General features: G+C 57.4%; 3 protein-coding genes across 3 annotated transcripts; 1 reads left to right on the top strand and 2 right to left on the bottom strand.

The window, feature by feature from the left end:
* Window positions 1-3: 3 nt before the first annotated feature.
* Window positions 4-685, bottom strand: B0T26DRAFT_642768 (uncharacterized protein; the record flags this gene model as incomplete). Its single annotated transcript, XM_060437474.1, has 3 exons — window positions 4-354; window positions 416-469; window positions 554-685. Coding segments are annotated over 3 exons (537 nt in total), but the record flags the coding sequence as incomplete, so codon positions are not given.
* A 4,530-nt stretch (window positions 686-5,215) lies between these two features.
* Window positions 5,216-6,494, top strand: B0T26DRAFT_750013 (uncharacterized protein; the record flags this gene model as incomplete). Its single annotated transcript, XM_060445170.1, has 4 exons — window positions 5,216-5,356; window positions 5,412-6,278; window positions 6,361-6,419; window positions 6,482-6,494. The coding sequence occupies 4 exons, from the start codon at window positions 5,216-5,218 to the stop codon at window positions 6,492-6,494; spliced, it is 1,080 nt and encodes a 359-aa protein (XP_060298564.1).
* A 4,575-nt stretch (window positions 6,495-11,069) lies between these two features.
* Window positions 11,070-13,673, bottom strand: B0T26DRAFT_642963 (heterokaryon incompatibility protein-domain-containing protein; the record flags this gene model as incomplete). Its single annotated transcript, XM_060437493.1, has 3 exons — window positions 11,070-11,544; window positions 11,611-11,841; window positions 11,992-13,673. The coding sequence occupies 3 exons, from the start codon at window positions 13,671-13,673 to the stop codon at window positions 11,070-11,072; spliced, it is 2,388 nt and encodes a 795-aa protein (XP_060298563.1).
* Window positions 13,674-14,081: the final 408 nt, after the last annotated feature.

Here is a 14,081-nt window from a genome sequence, read left to right as displayed (position 1 = left end):
AAGTCAGTTTGATCCCGGCAATGGAGGAAAGAATGCCGCCTCACCCATCAGCTTGTGGTCAGCCCTGTCCTTGCCCTTCCCGACCAGCACAAAGTCGAACATGTCGTCCCCCTGGGAGAAGCCACTCGTGAAGCGCGATACAACGGACTGGGCTTCGGACTCTCTGGCAACGCCGGCCTTGACGAACAGGTCGGCGAGGCCCTCGCCCGAGGCAAACGCCTTGGCCACCACGGGAAGCCCGGCCAGGCGCGCGTCGGTCGCCTGGAGGTACTGTCGCACTGCCGCGCAGAGGTCCACCGCCGCGCGCGAGCCGCCCTCAGCCGGGTCGTCGTAGCGGTAATACTTGTCGTCGAACTAGAGACGCGCGGTCAGCGAGCCGGGAAAAGAACCCTGCAATAGAAGTAAAAACACGTACTAAATACGCGTCTGCATCCGCGTCAATCAGCACGAGCACAAAGGCACTACGCGACTGCGCCCGCCCATCGCCAACATCCCCCAGTCAGCAGCTTGTTTTATGCTTCTCTCCCATCCTGCACCGAATTTAGGTACTCACCACCGACTCGCGCAGCGCCTCGAGACTCTGCTCCGACCGCTCGGCCCGCTCCTGGGCGTGGCGGCCGGCAACACGCTCGCGCTCGAGGTCGAGGCAGGTGTCGCGGTACTGCTGCGACAGCGTACGCAGCTGATCACCAAAATTCTGTTGGGGAAAGCAGTTTGATGGTCAGCGCCAGCTAGTTTGATGCCGTAAGAAGCCACACACATACCACCATCCGAGCAACATTTTCGTCGTTGCGGATCCTAAACTGGTCCAGAAACACGCCAAAGTCGTCCGCAGTGGCCCCCATCGCTGTGTTCGCCCCATTAACGACACCCCCGCCAGCCATGACGGACTCGGCTAGTGGGTAAACTAGGTAGGTATACCCGGAACAGGAGTGACAGAAAGGACGTGTACACGGCCAGAGAGCGAAATGGTCCTCGGGGCGGCGCTGCACACCAAAGAGGCGTAGATTGCTGCGGTGGCAGGGGGAGAAAGTCCGCTGGAACGGGACTTGGAGAGGGTGAGGACAAGCAGTTATGCCCTAGAGATAGGGGAGCTGGGCTGGGTGCCTGGACGCGAGCCACGAGCACAAGCGTGAGCGCAATCAGCACCGACTTTCTTCACCTCCATTGGTCGAGAACGCGGCAGCAGCTGCTGCAGTGAGGCTGCTGCCCTTTCGCTGAGAACCACTTGACGAGGACAGACAAAAACAAAAGAGCAAACAACCCCGGCCGAGACGGCCGCACTGCATTGCCGAGCTCAGCCCCCTATGCGGCCACACGTGTTTCCCGTGCGGTGATTTGTGCGGGCTGCCACTTGTTGCTAGCCGGCTAGCTCCCGTTTCCCAGTGCCTGCCAACCCAGCCTGTGGCGGCGGCAAACGTAAAGTGGTCCGCCCAACGGTGTTGTCGGGTATTGCTCGCAGGTTTCCGGCAAGGCTCGATTGGCTTTCGCGCCCGTTCGTTCGATTCTGCAAATTCGGATATTGACCTCGACTCGCCGGTGATGATAGCTCTTTTTCATTGCCATTTGGGCTATTCCGTATGAGCCGGGCTATTCCAGTGGTTAGCGGGGTAAGAAAGCCAAAAGAAAAAACCAAAGTTGAGAACAACTCCCGCCATTTCTCGCTCGATTTTCCTTATCCATGGATATGGCAGATTTAGTTGCCAATGCAAGCTACGTTCGGTACATCTCATCTATACTTCTAAACTTCATTTATTAGTGATACTCATCAACTTGGTCTAATTTAGGTAGTTAATTATAAGGTTGTGTCAGATGCCATGCACTCAGTGTCAACCCGCTTTGTAAGGCTGTAAATTCTGACTCTGTATACAGACCTAAATAAAATTGGAGGAGGATACATCTGAACTGTATAGGTTTCGACCACGAGTTAATCTGACTGTTTGACACCCCGGCTTGAACGGCAAATAGACTCCACACAAGAGCGGTGACATCTCGCAGCCGGCTTCTTAAGGAACATCTGCTTCGTAAAACTCCATCAAAGCGGGCCTGATTAGCACAGTGGTGTGTTGCACTCGTACTTTGACATGCAAAGACCACTGGCTCAGTTCCAGTATCAGGCAAAACCTGACATTCCCATCATTCTTGCCAATTCACTGGTCAGGGTAGTGGCGATGGATGTCAGGAAACTTTTTTGTCCTATATTTCGAGACTCTTTTCATCGGTTGCTGAAGGTAATGCATTACACTTGTACTTGATTCAAGACATGCGAAGATCACTGCGTCGATGCTAGTATTAGACATTACGGAGCGTGTATTTTACATTCGCCTTTCTTGACCCTCTTTTCTTTCTGGGGCCAAATGTTAAGAAAGTTTTATAATGAACACTCTTAACTTTTGTGGTCCGTAGTCTTTTTCGCACAATTAGACACCCTATTGATAAATATCGCCCCCGCGCTTCGATACGGGATGAGGGCTGGCTGGCGGCGCAGTGCCGTCTGGGGGACGGAAGAGGGCCGCTTGTCTTTGGCTTTGAAGGCATCATCTAGTCTAATGTCTCAGTCACGACGTGCACTAGTGTGGGATAATAATGGCGGGGCATAGGGCGACGTGACAGGCAACCGCCCTGCCGCGCGAGTGGGATCCTTGTTCGGGACGTGGGGCCGTCCGGGGCAAAGTCTGGAGTTTCCGGTTGTTGGGTTAGCCATCACGCTAGCAGGCGGAACCGCCAACGTGAATGCATCCGCCAAGTGATCGTCATCGCTTCCAAGGTCTTTAGCGTACGATGTTGATGAGTAAATCACCGCAAAGACCACCGACAAGCTAACTGCCCAACGGGTACGCTCTCACCAGTCAGAAGAGTGAAGACCATGTTATTACTCAAAATTACTACCTAGTACCTACCGTACAAAAGGTATGACGCTGAGTTTCAGCCAGAAGCCCTCTTTGTCAGTGAAAGTAGCTGACAGTAATTACAAATAAACACGAACAAACCCGCCCTTTCTAACTTAGATCTGCACATAGACACACTTGTGTATGTGCTCGCCATTAGCATAAACACAACCCCAGGAAAAGGGGAAGCGGCTGCCAACAGCCCAGGCATGGACCACACGCAACGTTAGCCCTAGCCCGAACCCCATGTTTCCACGACACGGCATGTCCGGCTACTCGAAAGCGGTAGGAGGACACCGGGTCCGCGGGTAAACGGCCGCGAGGCCTGCCGACTACCTCAGACGCGCCCCACAGACTAGAGCCGCACCTAGACAAGACGGAATCCTTCTCAGCTCATCGAGCTCAACAGCCCACCCGGACACAGACTATCACGATCCTTTGACGACAGCGGCCCAACGTATCCCCTCAAGACGCCATTAAAAGGGCTTAGCGGGCTCAGCGGGCTCATGACAACCCCGCGTCGTCTGCGATGACGGCCGCTCGCTACGACTGCCACACAGCCAGCCCCGTCCACGCGCAACATTTGGGTAGCTACTAGTGCCTTGGATACGAGGGGCAGGAGTGAAGTCAGTGGACCACGAGAGAGAGGTCGGGATAGATCCAGCGAGACAAAATGCCCATAAATAACGGGCAGCGGAAGCGCATCCAGGTGAGAGCTGATCATCACCAGTCTTACCCAGTTTGACAGGAGCTGCCCAGACAGATGGTAATATCCTCCCTGCAGACCAGCGGCGGCCACCTCGCCGCGCTGGGGCTTCTGCTACTCTCGAGCAGCATACCGGCGTCAGCTCTCACAACGCACGCAGCGCGGGACGACGTTTCGTCCCAGGCTGCCACCACGCGCGAGCGCATCAGTCTCGACGCGGGGTGCGCTTCAAGCGCTTCGAGACAAACCCGGACAACATCAGCTACGCCAAGCTCAAGGCATGGATCTTACTAACGGGCGACGCCTTCATCAGCGGCCTGGCGAAGCGGCTAGTACGCTTGGCAGGGCAGCCGCTGAGCGTGTTGTTCGCTGAGCGTGTTGTTCGCCGAGCGTGTTGTTCGCCGAGCCTAAGTTCGCCGACGGCGCATGGGAGGCCGTCGACATGCCGCACGACTGGGCCGTGCAAGGTCCGTTCCTGACGGACGAGTTCGCCGTCATCGGCGGCGAGGACCGGCTGCCGATCCACGGCGGAGCTGTTCGTCAACGGCGTGTCGCAGGGCGTGAAGACCAAGCAGCCGCTGACCTACCGGTTCCGGTAGGGCGAGGTGCGGCACGCGGCGGGCGGGGTGCGCGTCGAGACGTGGAAGGGCGGGGTGCGCGTCGAGACGTGGAAGGGCGGGGAACCGTGGGCGAATGCGACGGTGCGCACGACGGACAACGGCGACCCGACAGATTTTGTGCCGTTCCCGTCGGCCAAGCGCAAGGCATTTAATGTCCGCGCACTCGTCCTGGACCGCGCCAAGGCCGGCGCGTCGGGGTCTCTCACCGTGACGGCGCCGCCAAAGGGGCTGAAGAGCGCCGAGGTCGCGGTCAAGGTGGAATAATTAATTGGCAATATAGCCTGATAAATCTACGTAACTAGTGAGATACATTAATCAAGATTGCCTGGCGAGACAGGCCATGCATGCCAATTTTCGGTGATTTGATGCCAAGGCGCATGTTAATAGCTTCTACACAGCCGTTCAGCCGCTAAGAAAAATGGAGTCAGATTACGAGCGCGTCGGCCAAGGAATTAAGCTATGTGTTACTACGGGGCGTGTGGAACCGAGCCCGACGTCTGGAAGACAGGCCCGATGTGGGTGGGCGCGGCGTGGGTGGAGAGACAGGGCGGTGCCCGCCGAACCGGAACGCTGCAGACCCCCAACAGGCCGGATTTTGGCGCTGCGGCCCCTGCAACGGCGGTCACGGACCACTGGAAAACAGCCCGAGACGGCCGGATTTCGGGGCGGCCGTGTTCCAGGCCTCGTTATTTTTGGGACGTTGCTGACGCTGCACCTGGGCCACGGCCATTGGCCTCGGATCGAACACCCCGCGGGTTTCCCATTGATCGAGCCATTCATATATCCACGCTACTGCGCGCCCGTTGGGTGCTTGTTTCCAACCTTGATTCCATTTCCGCACTTTCAGCCTCGATCATCCGCCGAGGCCAGCAACATCAAACCTAACACAATAAAAACAAAAAAGAAAACAAAAACAAAAACAAGAACAAAAGTAATAACTTGCAGCGCTACCGTAACGTACCAGCCATTCGTGCACCGTAATTAACTGAACCGCCGCGCAAATGTTTTCCTCGCTGTTCGCGTGCGTGGCGCGGGCGTGCGCCAGCGTCGTAGCTGGGACCAAGGCCGTGGTCGACGCCGTCGTGTGCCGCCCCAGCCGCGCCGTAACCTGCTTTATCGCCGGACTGCCCGTCATCAGCCACGTCGCCGGCAAGTGTCCCCCGCCTAACCAACCAACACAGAACCACACACTGACAGGCGCAAACAGAATTCGTCAGCCGCGCGTTCGCGCGCCGGCGCATCCGCCTCGACGACCTGCGCGACATTGAAAAGGCCAGCCTGCTGGCGCAGTCGCACGACGACTCGCCCGACAACAAATCGCCGCTGCGCTTCGTCGGCGACGACAACAGCTACTGCGACTCGCCCACCCTGTCGCTCAGCGAGCTCGACGCCACCGACAACCAGTTCGTGGCCGTGCCGCTCAACCCGTCCTGCTCCAGCGCGACGGTACGCTGCAGCCCCGACGGCAACGGCCGGCTTCTAGTGCAGCGCGCCAACAGCCAGACATGGGACGAGATCGACGCGTCGCCGTTCCTGCGCCACGACGGCTGCGAGCCCGCGCACCAGACCCACCTCGGCCTGAGCACGGCTGAGCTCGACGCCGTGCTGCACCACCTGTACCTCGCCGACGGGCCGCGCCACGGCTGCGCGCGGGCCAGGCTGCACGCCGCCGACCACGCCGCGGTCCCCGCGCCCACCGCGTTCGCCGCGCACGCGGCGCCGTGCACCGAACCCGCCGGCCAGCCGGTGTACATGGCGTCGGCGGTGGGCTTTGGCAAGGGCGGCGTGCACCCGTGCAAGGTGTCGCCGCTGCTCGAGGCCACGCTGTGCCGCGTGCCGTGGGGCGGCGACGAGATTCCGCATTTTGGCGAGTACGATCTGCTGCCGTTCGTGCCGGAGCTGATGGAGTTTGTCGACGCGGCGGCGAGCGAGGGCGAGGCTGCGGGTACGCCGCCGGCTGGTCGCCAGCCTGTGGTCGGTGGCTATGAGAACGGCCGCTGGCTGTACCATGCCATTGCCCAGGTCGACAGCGTCTGGGTCCCGGGCAAGGCGGGGCCGCAGTTTGTATGTCCTCCCCCTCGTCAGTGTGGCTATCGTGCCCGTATGTGGTGTTGTGGAATGCTGACTGGCGCTGATTTTGTTCTAGCCCGGCGCCATGGTGGCGTACGCTGACCGCGAGAACATGGTCAGCCCCTGCAAGATCCTGTAAGTGAATTGCTCCGGCAGGAATCAGGATTGGAGGCGGAAGACTAACCTCGTGCACACAGCTGTTGGAAGTAGACAAATGCGTCGCCGGGGTGCGTGGGTGTTCCTCGTGAGGACGGGAGGCTGCGGGGCGTGGGTGTTTTCGGACCTGGGTTGGAAGATGCACTGTGAGGAGACTGAGAACGAGATCGCGTCACGGTCATGGGACCTGACCTGGCTTGGCTTGGGAGTGGAGAGAGAGAGATTCCATGTGACAGGCAGTGCTAGTTAGGAAACAATATCCGCCTGTTGAATGCCTGATTGTCTTGAACTCAGATGCCCATCCTATCTATGCTGCGCCATTGAAGGGTTTATAGACTATGTGTGGCTAGCCCCGCATATACCAGGCCGACCGGCCCGGTGCAGCCGAGCCGGGGCATAGGTGGATCCATGGATTCCACTGATCCAGACCATCACCTTCCTATATATATTACGCCGTGGCCTAGATAGCTAGACTTCTTTCCTGCAAGCAATACGGTTATCCGTTCCCCACCCAAACTATGAGAATGTCGAAAACGGGTTCAAGTTCCTTGGATCTGGCTTGCGTCGGCCGTGGAAGCAGAGGCAAGGGGACTGGCTCTTTAGTGGATAATTCTAGGTACCAATGTCTGGCATGTCGAGTGCTTAGCTGTCCATGATTAAGATGCCCATCCCACCTTGGCACCCATCTTGCGCCATCGAAAAAAATTAAAGGCCAATTCTGATAGTGTCAAGAATACGTTCAAAGTCCGTGGATCTAGCTTGCGTTCGACGTTGAAGGAGAGAGGAGTAGTTTAATGGACTGGCAGTGCTGGGCGACAATATATCGCGGTTTTCACCAAAGTCGTAATTTTTCAGCTAAAAACGACACCTACTATGACAGCTGCCATTGCAGATGAGTGGGTGTACGCAACGACAGAGTGAGTACCTCGACGAATTCCTTAACGAAACAAAAATTTATAACTACAAGAAAAGTCGTAGGTTTAAATGCAACTAGAACCAGTTGCAGTTACCACCCAACTTCCAGGGCCTATCCTGGCTCAAAAAGAGCCTCTCTAGTCCGTGACTAATTAATCCGCCAGTCTGGCTAATATCTACCCCGAGCAACATCTTAGTCCCGAGAGGCACCATGAAAGTTCAAGATCCTAGTAGCCTAGATATTGCCGACCCCTTCTTTGTTCCCTATATTAATACAATACATTGGACCACACCCATAATCCTTCCTATAGGACCCACTCTTCTCCTCATCTCCACAGCATAACCACCCTACGTCTGGCTGCCTTACTCCGAGCCTTGCCGAATCTTATCACGGATCTTTTAAAGGTGCTCCGAAAAGTCACTATCGCGGCACGCCGTGTTCTCAATCACGACCTGAGACAGCGGGCTAGCGAACCGCGCCTAGTTATTTCCCCAGCTGTACCTGCTGGGAGCTCTGATGCGGACCGTGCCTCGCGCAATAGCCCCTGACGCTGAGGCTGAAGAACTCTGAGCCCGTGTCGATGGGGCCGGGAAAGTACCGGTCGTAGTTTAGGAAGAACGAGTAGTGGGACTCGTACATTATGATATCCTGCGCGAAGCGCAGGGCCAGCCTGCCAACCTCGGTTGACGCGTCGTTGTCACGGCCGAGATCCGGATTTCAGGGGGCGGAGGGGGCGGAAGGCGGGATCTAGGGAGCGGTAGACGGGTCCCTCGGAAGCGGCAGGCGGTCCCTGGGGGTGGGGGACTGGACTGGGGTAGGGTCCAGGGGGCCGGAGGCGCGAGGAAATTTGCCCAGGCAGCCTGGGCGAGGCTTAGGCCCGACTCTCTAGCCGTGAAGATGGGGCGGCGAGAGATGCTGGGCAGGGTCTGCATCCAGGACACAGCCCCCGACGCCTTGAACCAAAAAGTCTCGTTCATGCCGTCCCCAAGTACAAGAGAGATGGCGCTCCTCGTTGCAGACGTCGAGGAGCTCCACCAGACACTCCGAGACCATCTCCTTGGTGAGAAACGGCCGTCTCCACTTCTTGAAGCCCCTACTAATGGGCTGGTAGGATCCATATGCTTTCTTGATGGCAATATCGACATCCTTCGAAACCTCGGGCGAACTGAAGACGTGCCCAAAATCCAACAGCAAGTCCGAGAACTCGTTTTCGAGGATATAATGCTATCGATTGCGGTTCTGCTCCATTTTGCCCGGTAGTTGAGGGGCGATAGGGATAGAATTGCAACTTTTAACCTATGTGTGTACCTTGCCCCGCACCCCTTCCCAACTTGTGTGCATCATCCATCCAAACCTAGAAGTCTTGTGCCCTCTCCGCCTAGCAGTCAGGCTCTGTACCTGCGTATTCCTCTTGACAAAAGGCGCGGCAGGGTTTCGTCGTCGGGGTCGAAGAGGTAGCGCTTCGGCGGCTGTCATGAACGGGAAGACGATTTATTTCTGATGACAAATTACCTATAACTATCTATGCGATGGGTAGCGCCGTATATCATTGACCCGTGGTTGTCTCAAAGGAACACTTGGGACCTAAAGTTATAACCACAGATGATATCGTGCGGGGCGGGATGCGCTACCGTTTTGGAGCTGGCGGCGAGGGCAATTATAGTCGAACGGCATCGATCGAATGTGGCACGGCAGATCTAGCAAGACGCTACATAACTACACTCGTGTCTCTTTGCCCATACCATAAGACCTATTTCTTTCTCTTTTTCATGACTATGAGTCTTGGGCAGCCCAGCGCGGGCATCAACTCAAATATATTCAAATCAAACGATCAAATATAGGCCTTTTTGTCAGCCAAACATGTGGTTTTGTGGATCAAATTTAACCAAATATGGGTCCAAAAATATTTGGGCATTTGACAGGTATTATTTCCTACTGGCTGGGCCATTTTTTGCGGGGGGTTTTCGGGGTTTCCTGGGACCCAGGCGCCCTCTGCCCAAGGCCAACCCTACATTTCCTGGCTCGTGAAAATCTCCGACTGCCAGGCTTCGGCGCGCCGTTGACGCTGCGATGTAACCATCACCACATATGTCAACAAACAGCCTCGAATTCTTCTAATCCTACAGCGGCCTTCCCTGCCTTGCTCCCGAGCCGCCGACAAGATGTCTGCCTCGACCGTTAATGACGCGACCCTCTACACGGGCGAAAAGCGAACTTTTGCCCTCATGTAGAGGCCATCGCGAATTGTAACGCAGGAGGAGGAATTGATCTAACAACACGAGAAAGAGCTGGCGAATACGCAGAGGCATAGCCTAGGCGACGATAGCTTCAATTTTATCACATGTGTGAAGAATTGGGTAGGTAAATGAGGTTTCCCGGACTTCAGGCCTTTTTTTTTTACGAAGGGCCACTTTTTGTGGTATTTACCTATTTTTTGGTGTAGCGGAAGATGCCGGCGAGTATCAACAAATCAGTCAAATACGGCCTCCTGCAAACAAATAACCACTTTTTACCCTCAAATACAGTCAGTCAGGGACCATATTTGACTAATTTAGATTTGTGCCAGCGCTGGGGCAGTCCCTTTTTTATGACTTTGTCTTCATCACGGCGCAGGCCAATGGGGTCTACTCGCGCTGCCTTTCAGTGATGTAGTTGCGCCACTCAAAGGTTCCACCTATTCAGCTACATTAGTGGTAAAGGTATTGCAGGACAATCAACAAGTCGATGTTGAGTCATGGCGGGGCTAGATCCAGTGAAGCCCCTCAATCCACCAGCTTGCGCTGCACACCTGCTAGATAGGTATGTGTTCACTCTTGGCTCACTTTCCCCAATGTCTCATGCGCTCTTCATTGACTAGTATTGCACCGAAAAAGAGGCCCCGGGAGCGGTGGTGCAATGGCTGCAAAGACTATATTTAATTATTTTCTTCGGAATATCACAAACTTCCTCTTCGCCACTATCATGTTGCGTGCGGGCCATAGTTGAGGCATAGCAGCATGGCATCCCTTAGTGGCTCCGTGCCTGGCCCCACCAATTGCCCAGCTCCATGATGCCCTAGACCCTAATTTCCCCGCCAGATCATGATGTAGCAGGTGCGGGGCGCGGATTCATCCATTTACCCTTCTTCCATTTCGACTGGAGCGAGAGTGCAGGGCGGTTGAACACTACACCCGTTGTTATGGATTTATTTGGGCGCAAAACTGAGCGTCTCACATATCAGGATTTTCCCTTTGCATACTCTCCTCTCTCTGTATTTCTAATGAGTAGTTTGTTGTATCTTCCTCTTGCCTTCTTTGGTCTTGCAGTTCTAATTATCCTCAAACCTGAAGACAGCAATCCCGAAGCCAACAGTTGATTGCATGTATCTTGGTTGCACATTTATACAAGGGTAATCTGCGACCGGCGTATTCTCAACTTCTCATTTCGAGACGACTTGCGCGGCAGCGGTGGCTTCCGGCCCTTCTGGACTATGAACACCTATGGTACTCACCTCCCTGGAGACCGAGCTACGGCATGGCGCAACCTTCGAGATACGACTTGCGATGACAGCTACAAGCAGATGCCGCGAACACAATGAATGCGTGGAATGGAGAGCCCTTTTTCTCTTGGAACCCAACTCCATCCCATTATTGCCGTGTTAGTCCCACCCCTGCACCATCCATATCACCCACGCTTCTGCCTCACAGGCTAACACTTATTGGCCCACCCTTCCATTATGTCAACCTAAAGTGCTTGTACCGCCACGCCGGCTTAGCAGAATCTTCGCCGGGGGCGTAGTACACGAACCCCAAGCCCACACGCCTGGCAGAGACGACGCCAGCGGCATCCTGGGACATGGCCACGCCCAGAAACACGGACTGCGTCTTGGGCAGCTTGCCAGGCCCCTCGACCGTGTCCGCCGCAACGACCAGCACGAACTCGTCGACAGCGACGCCCCGCGCCTCGTCCCCCTTGTCGTCGAACCGGAACTCGCCCCGGTGGCCGCCCGACACAATCTCCATGCTCACGAACCGCTCGGGCTTCGCCGGCTGCGCGAGCTTGACATCATCGGCGCCCAGATACGCGGCAAAGAACCCCAGCTCGCCGCGCGCCGGCGGCTCGACTGCCGCCTGCCCCCCCTTCAGCAGCGCGGCCGTGTCCACCCCGACGCGGTCGCCTAGGTACGCCTCCGTGCTGATGCTACGGCTACTGCTACTGCTACTGCTGCTGTCGGCGTGCTTCAGACTCGCCGTGCCATGAACGGACGGCGAGGACTCGCTCCCCTCTTCCCCGGCGGCAGCAGCAGCAGCAGCAGCAGCCCAGGACTGCTGAGACCAGATCTGCGACGTCGCCGTGCTTTTGCCGCCGTCAGAGCTGCCGCCACCGAGGTGCCAGCGCGGAATCGCCACATGCAGCGGCACGCCGCGCGCGGGCGCGAGTGACACGATGCGCGACAGCCACGAGCTGTCGGCAAAGACAAACTCGGCGGGGCCGACCCACGATGCCCTAGTTCATTTGTTACTTGCGTTAGCTCTAGTGCTCAATTTTTCGCCATACTTATGCATAGGTGCCATAGTTATGCATGGGTAGGCAGTAAGAATGCCAGCAATCTCCTGTGCTGTGCTGTGTGGGGGAATGAACCAGTGAACCACTCACCACGACCACGTCGCGAACCGCTGCTTGGCAGTCGAGCGCCTCTCACCACCGGCGCCGCCGCCCTGGCCCGACGGGAACCACAGCAGGCCGTGTTGCATCAGGTGGGCGGGGATGCCCTGCGTCTGGGCAATTTCGGCGGCGGCCGCAGCAGAAGGCGCGGCGTGGAACCGGTTGAACACGCCGGCAAACGCGTTCAGCGCGTCCTCGGCGTGCGAGAGCTCGCGGCGCGTGTAAGCCTGCACCGCGGCCTGGTACTCGAGGCCTCCGAGCGCGGCCGCGTCGCCGAGGTAGCGGTACGGCGTCGGGTCCGGGTCCGCCCGTAGGCTGCCCGTCCACCACGGCGGGCCGGTGCGCAGCTGCTGCACGGCAGGATTTGGCGGCGTGGTGTAGCTCTCGCGGCGCTGCTGCCCGGCGGCGGGGCATGCGAAGAAGACCTCGTCCGCTGTCACATACACGACCCGCCGCGACAGGTGCTGTTCCTGGTATGTCCAGCCCCGCGTGTTCCAGGTCGAGCGGCGGACTTCTTCGACGAGGGATGGCGGGCAGAGCGCGAGGCGCAGCGTAGTCGGCGGGTGTGCTTTGGAGGCGGGCGTGGTGATGGCCGTCGGTTTGAGCGGGTGGCCGCTGCGAGGGCGGCGCGGGGTGCGACCCGGCGGCGCCCAGCCGCTGAGCCCGGCGTCGGCGTCGGTGCCGTCTCCGGCGACTAGCGTGACGGTCGCCGTGTTGTACACGTCGTCCATGACGGCCATCAGCCGGTCTTTCTCATTGCCGTCGTTCTGCACGATGCAGAACATGTCGACCCACAAGTAACGCTGGCCGATGGCGCGCGTAAGGCTCATGGCGTCGAGCACGGAGGCGGCGATCTTGGCGCCCGGCACCCGCTCCGGCGTAAGCGCACCCGGTTTGGCGAGCTCCTCCTTGTTTCCGACGGTAGTCAGCAGCAGCGGGATTTGGTCGGGCTTTTCGACATTCTTGCGGAGGATGGTCGCTAGCTTGCCCCAGACGTAGGAGAGGGCCACGTAGTCCGTCTTTTCCTTGAGGCGCACCAGACACTCGTCCACGACGTCGATCAGCAGGAATCCGTCTGGACCGCCAAACAGCGCGTCCTTCGTTTCCGTGGTCTTGCTGCTGTCGTCGACGGAGTGCTTGTGACCCTGGCATTCCTGGAGCCAGCTCTTGACGAGCTCAACGTCAATTGTGGTGGCCACGTCGCGGCGCACGATGTACTCCGGCTTGGCTGCGTCGTCGGGCAGTCGTTCGATTTCGGCCACGATGAACCGGTCCTTGACCCGGTCGACCTGCCTGATGACGCCTCGCGTCTCCTTGAACCCGGGGGGCTTCTGGTCCACCGCGAGGAGGAGACGAGGCTGGGGGTGTTGAACATGCCCGTCGATCTGGACGGACAGGGGGCTGCGGCTCTGTATGAAGAGCTCGGGCGAGCGGGCGTGGCCGCCGGGAGAGGCGCTCTTTGGATCTCCCTTCTCCTCCCAGCCGAGATGGATTGACTTGGCAATGAGGCCGCAAAACGGACAGTTTAGGTCGGAGTAGTCCGATACGGGACCCATGGCGATCTGTTTGGTCTCTTTGGCAAACATTGCTGCAAAATCGAGCTTTGCACAGGCGCCGCAGAGCCGACCCGAAGCGCTGCCCTCTTTGGGGCGCGATGGCAGAGTTACCCCCATCGTTGATGGGTTTACTGCCGCAAAAGGGACAAAAAAGTTGCAGCAGTGCAAGTTGCAGTGCACCATGTGTCGCTAATTAGTGTCTAGTTGTCGTCGGAGAACTCCCAAAATCCCCGGGGTTGGGCGTCGTTAGGCAATCAATAGTCACGGTTCTAGACCCAGTTCTATGGGGTCTGGTCTAGGCCCAAATCGTCACTGCATCATGCATAGCTGCGGGTCGGAGGGGGTTATCGCCACCCAGAGTTTTGTCTCCCAGAATGGTTTTATTTGAGATTTGACACGACTGGCCAGGATCAACGATGAAATAGATAGGCCCGGAAACAAAACCTAAATAGAGAAAGGCGCTGAGGGGAAATGACAAGAACTTCTCACTCTCCGCTTCAAACTAATGGAATTCCTGAATAATCG

Source organism: Lasiosphaeria miniovina, assembly GCF_030549165.1.
Source record: "Lasiosphaeria miniovina strain SMH2392-1A chromosome Unknown B0T26scaffold_3, whole genome shotgun sequence".
NCBI classification, from domain to species: domain Eukaryota; kingdom Fungi; phylum Ascomycota; class Sordariomycetes; order Sordariales; family Lasiosphaeriaceae; genus Lasiosphaeria; species Lasiosphaeria miniovina.
The sequence above is the reverse complement of the archived record's forward strand: the minus strand, read 5'-3'. Positions and strand labels throughout refer to the sequence as shown.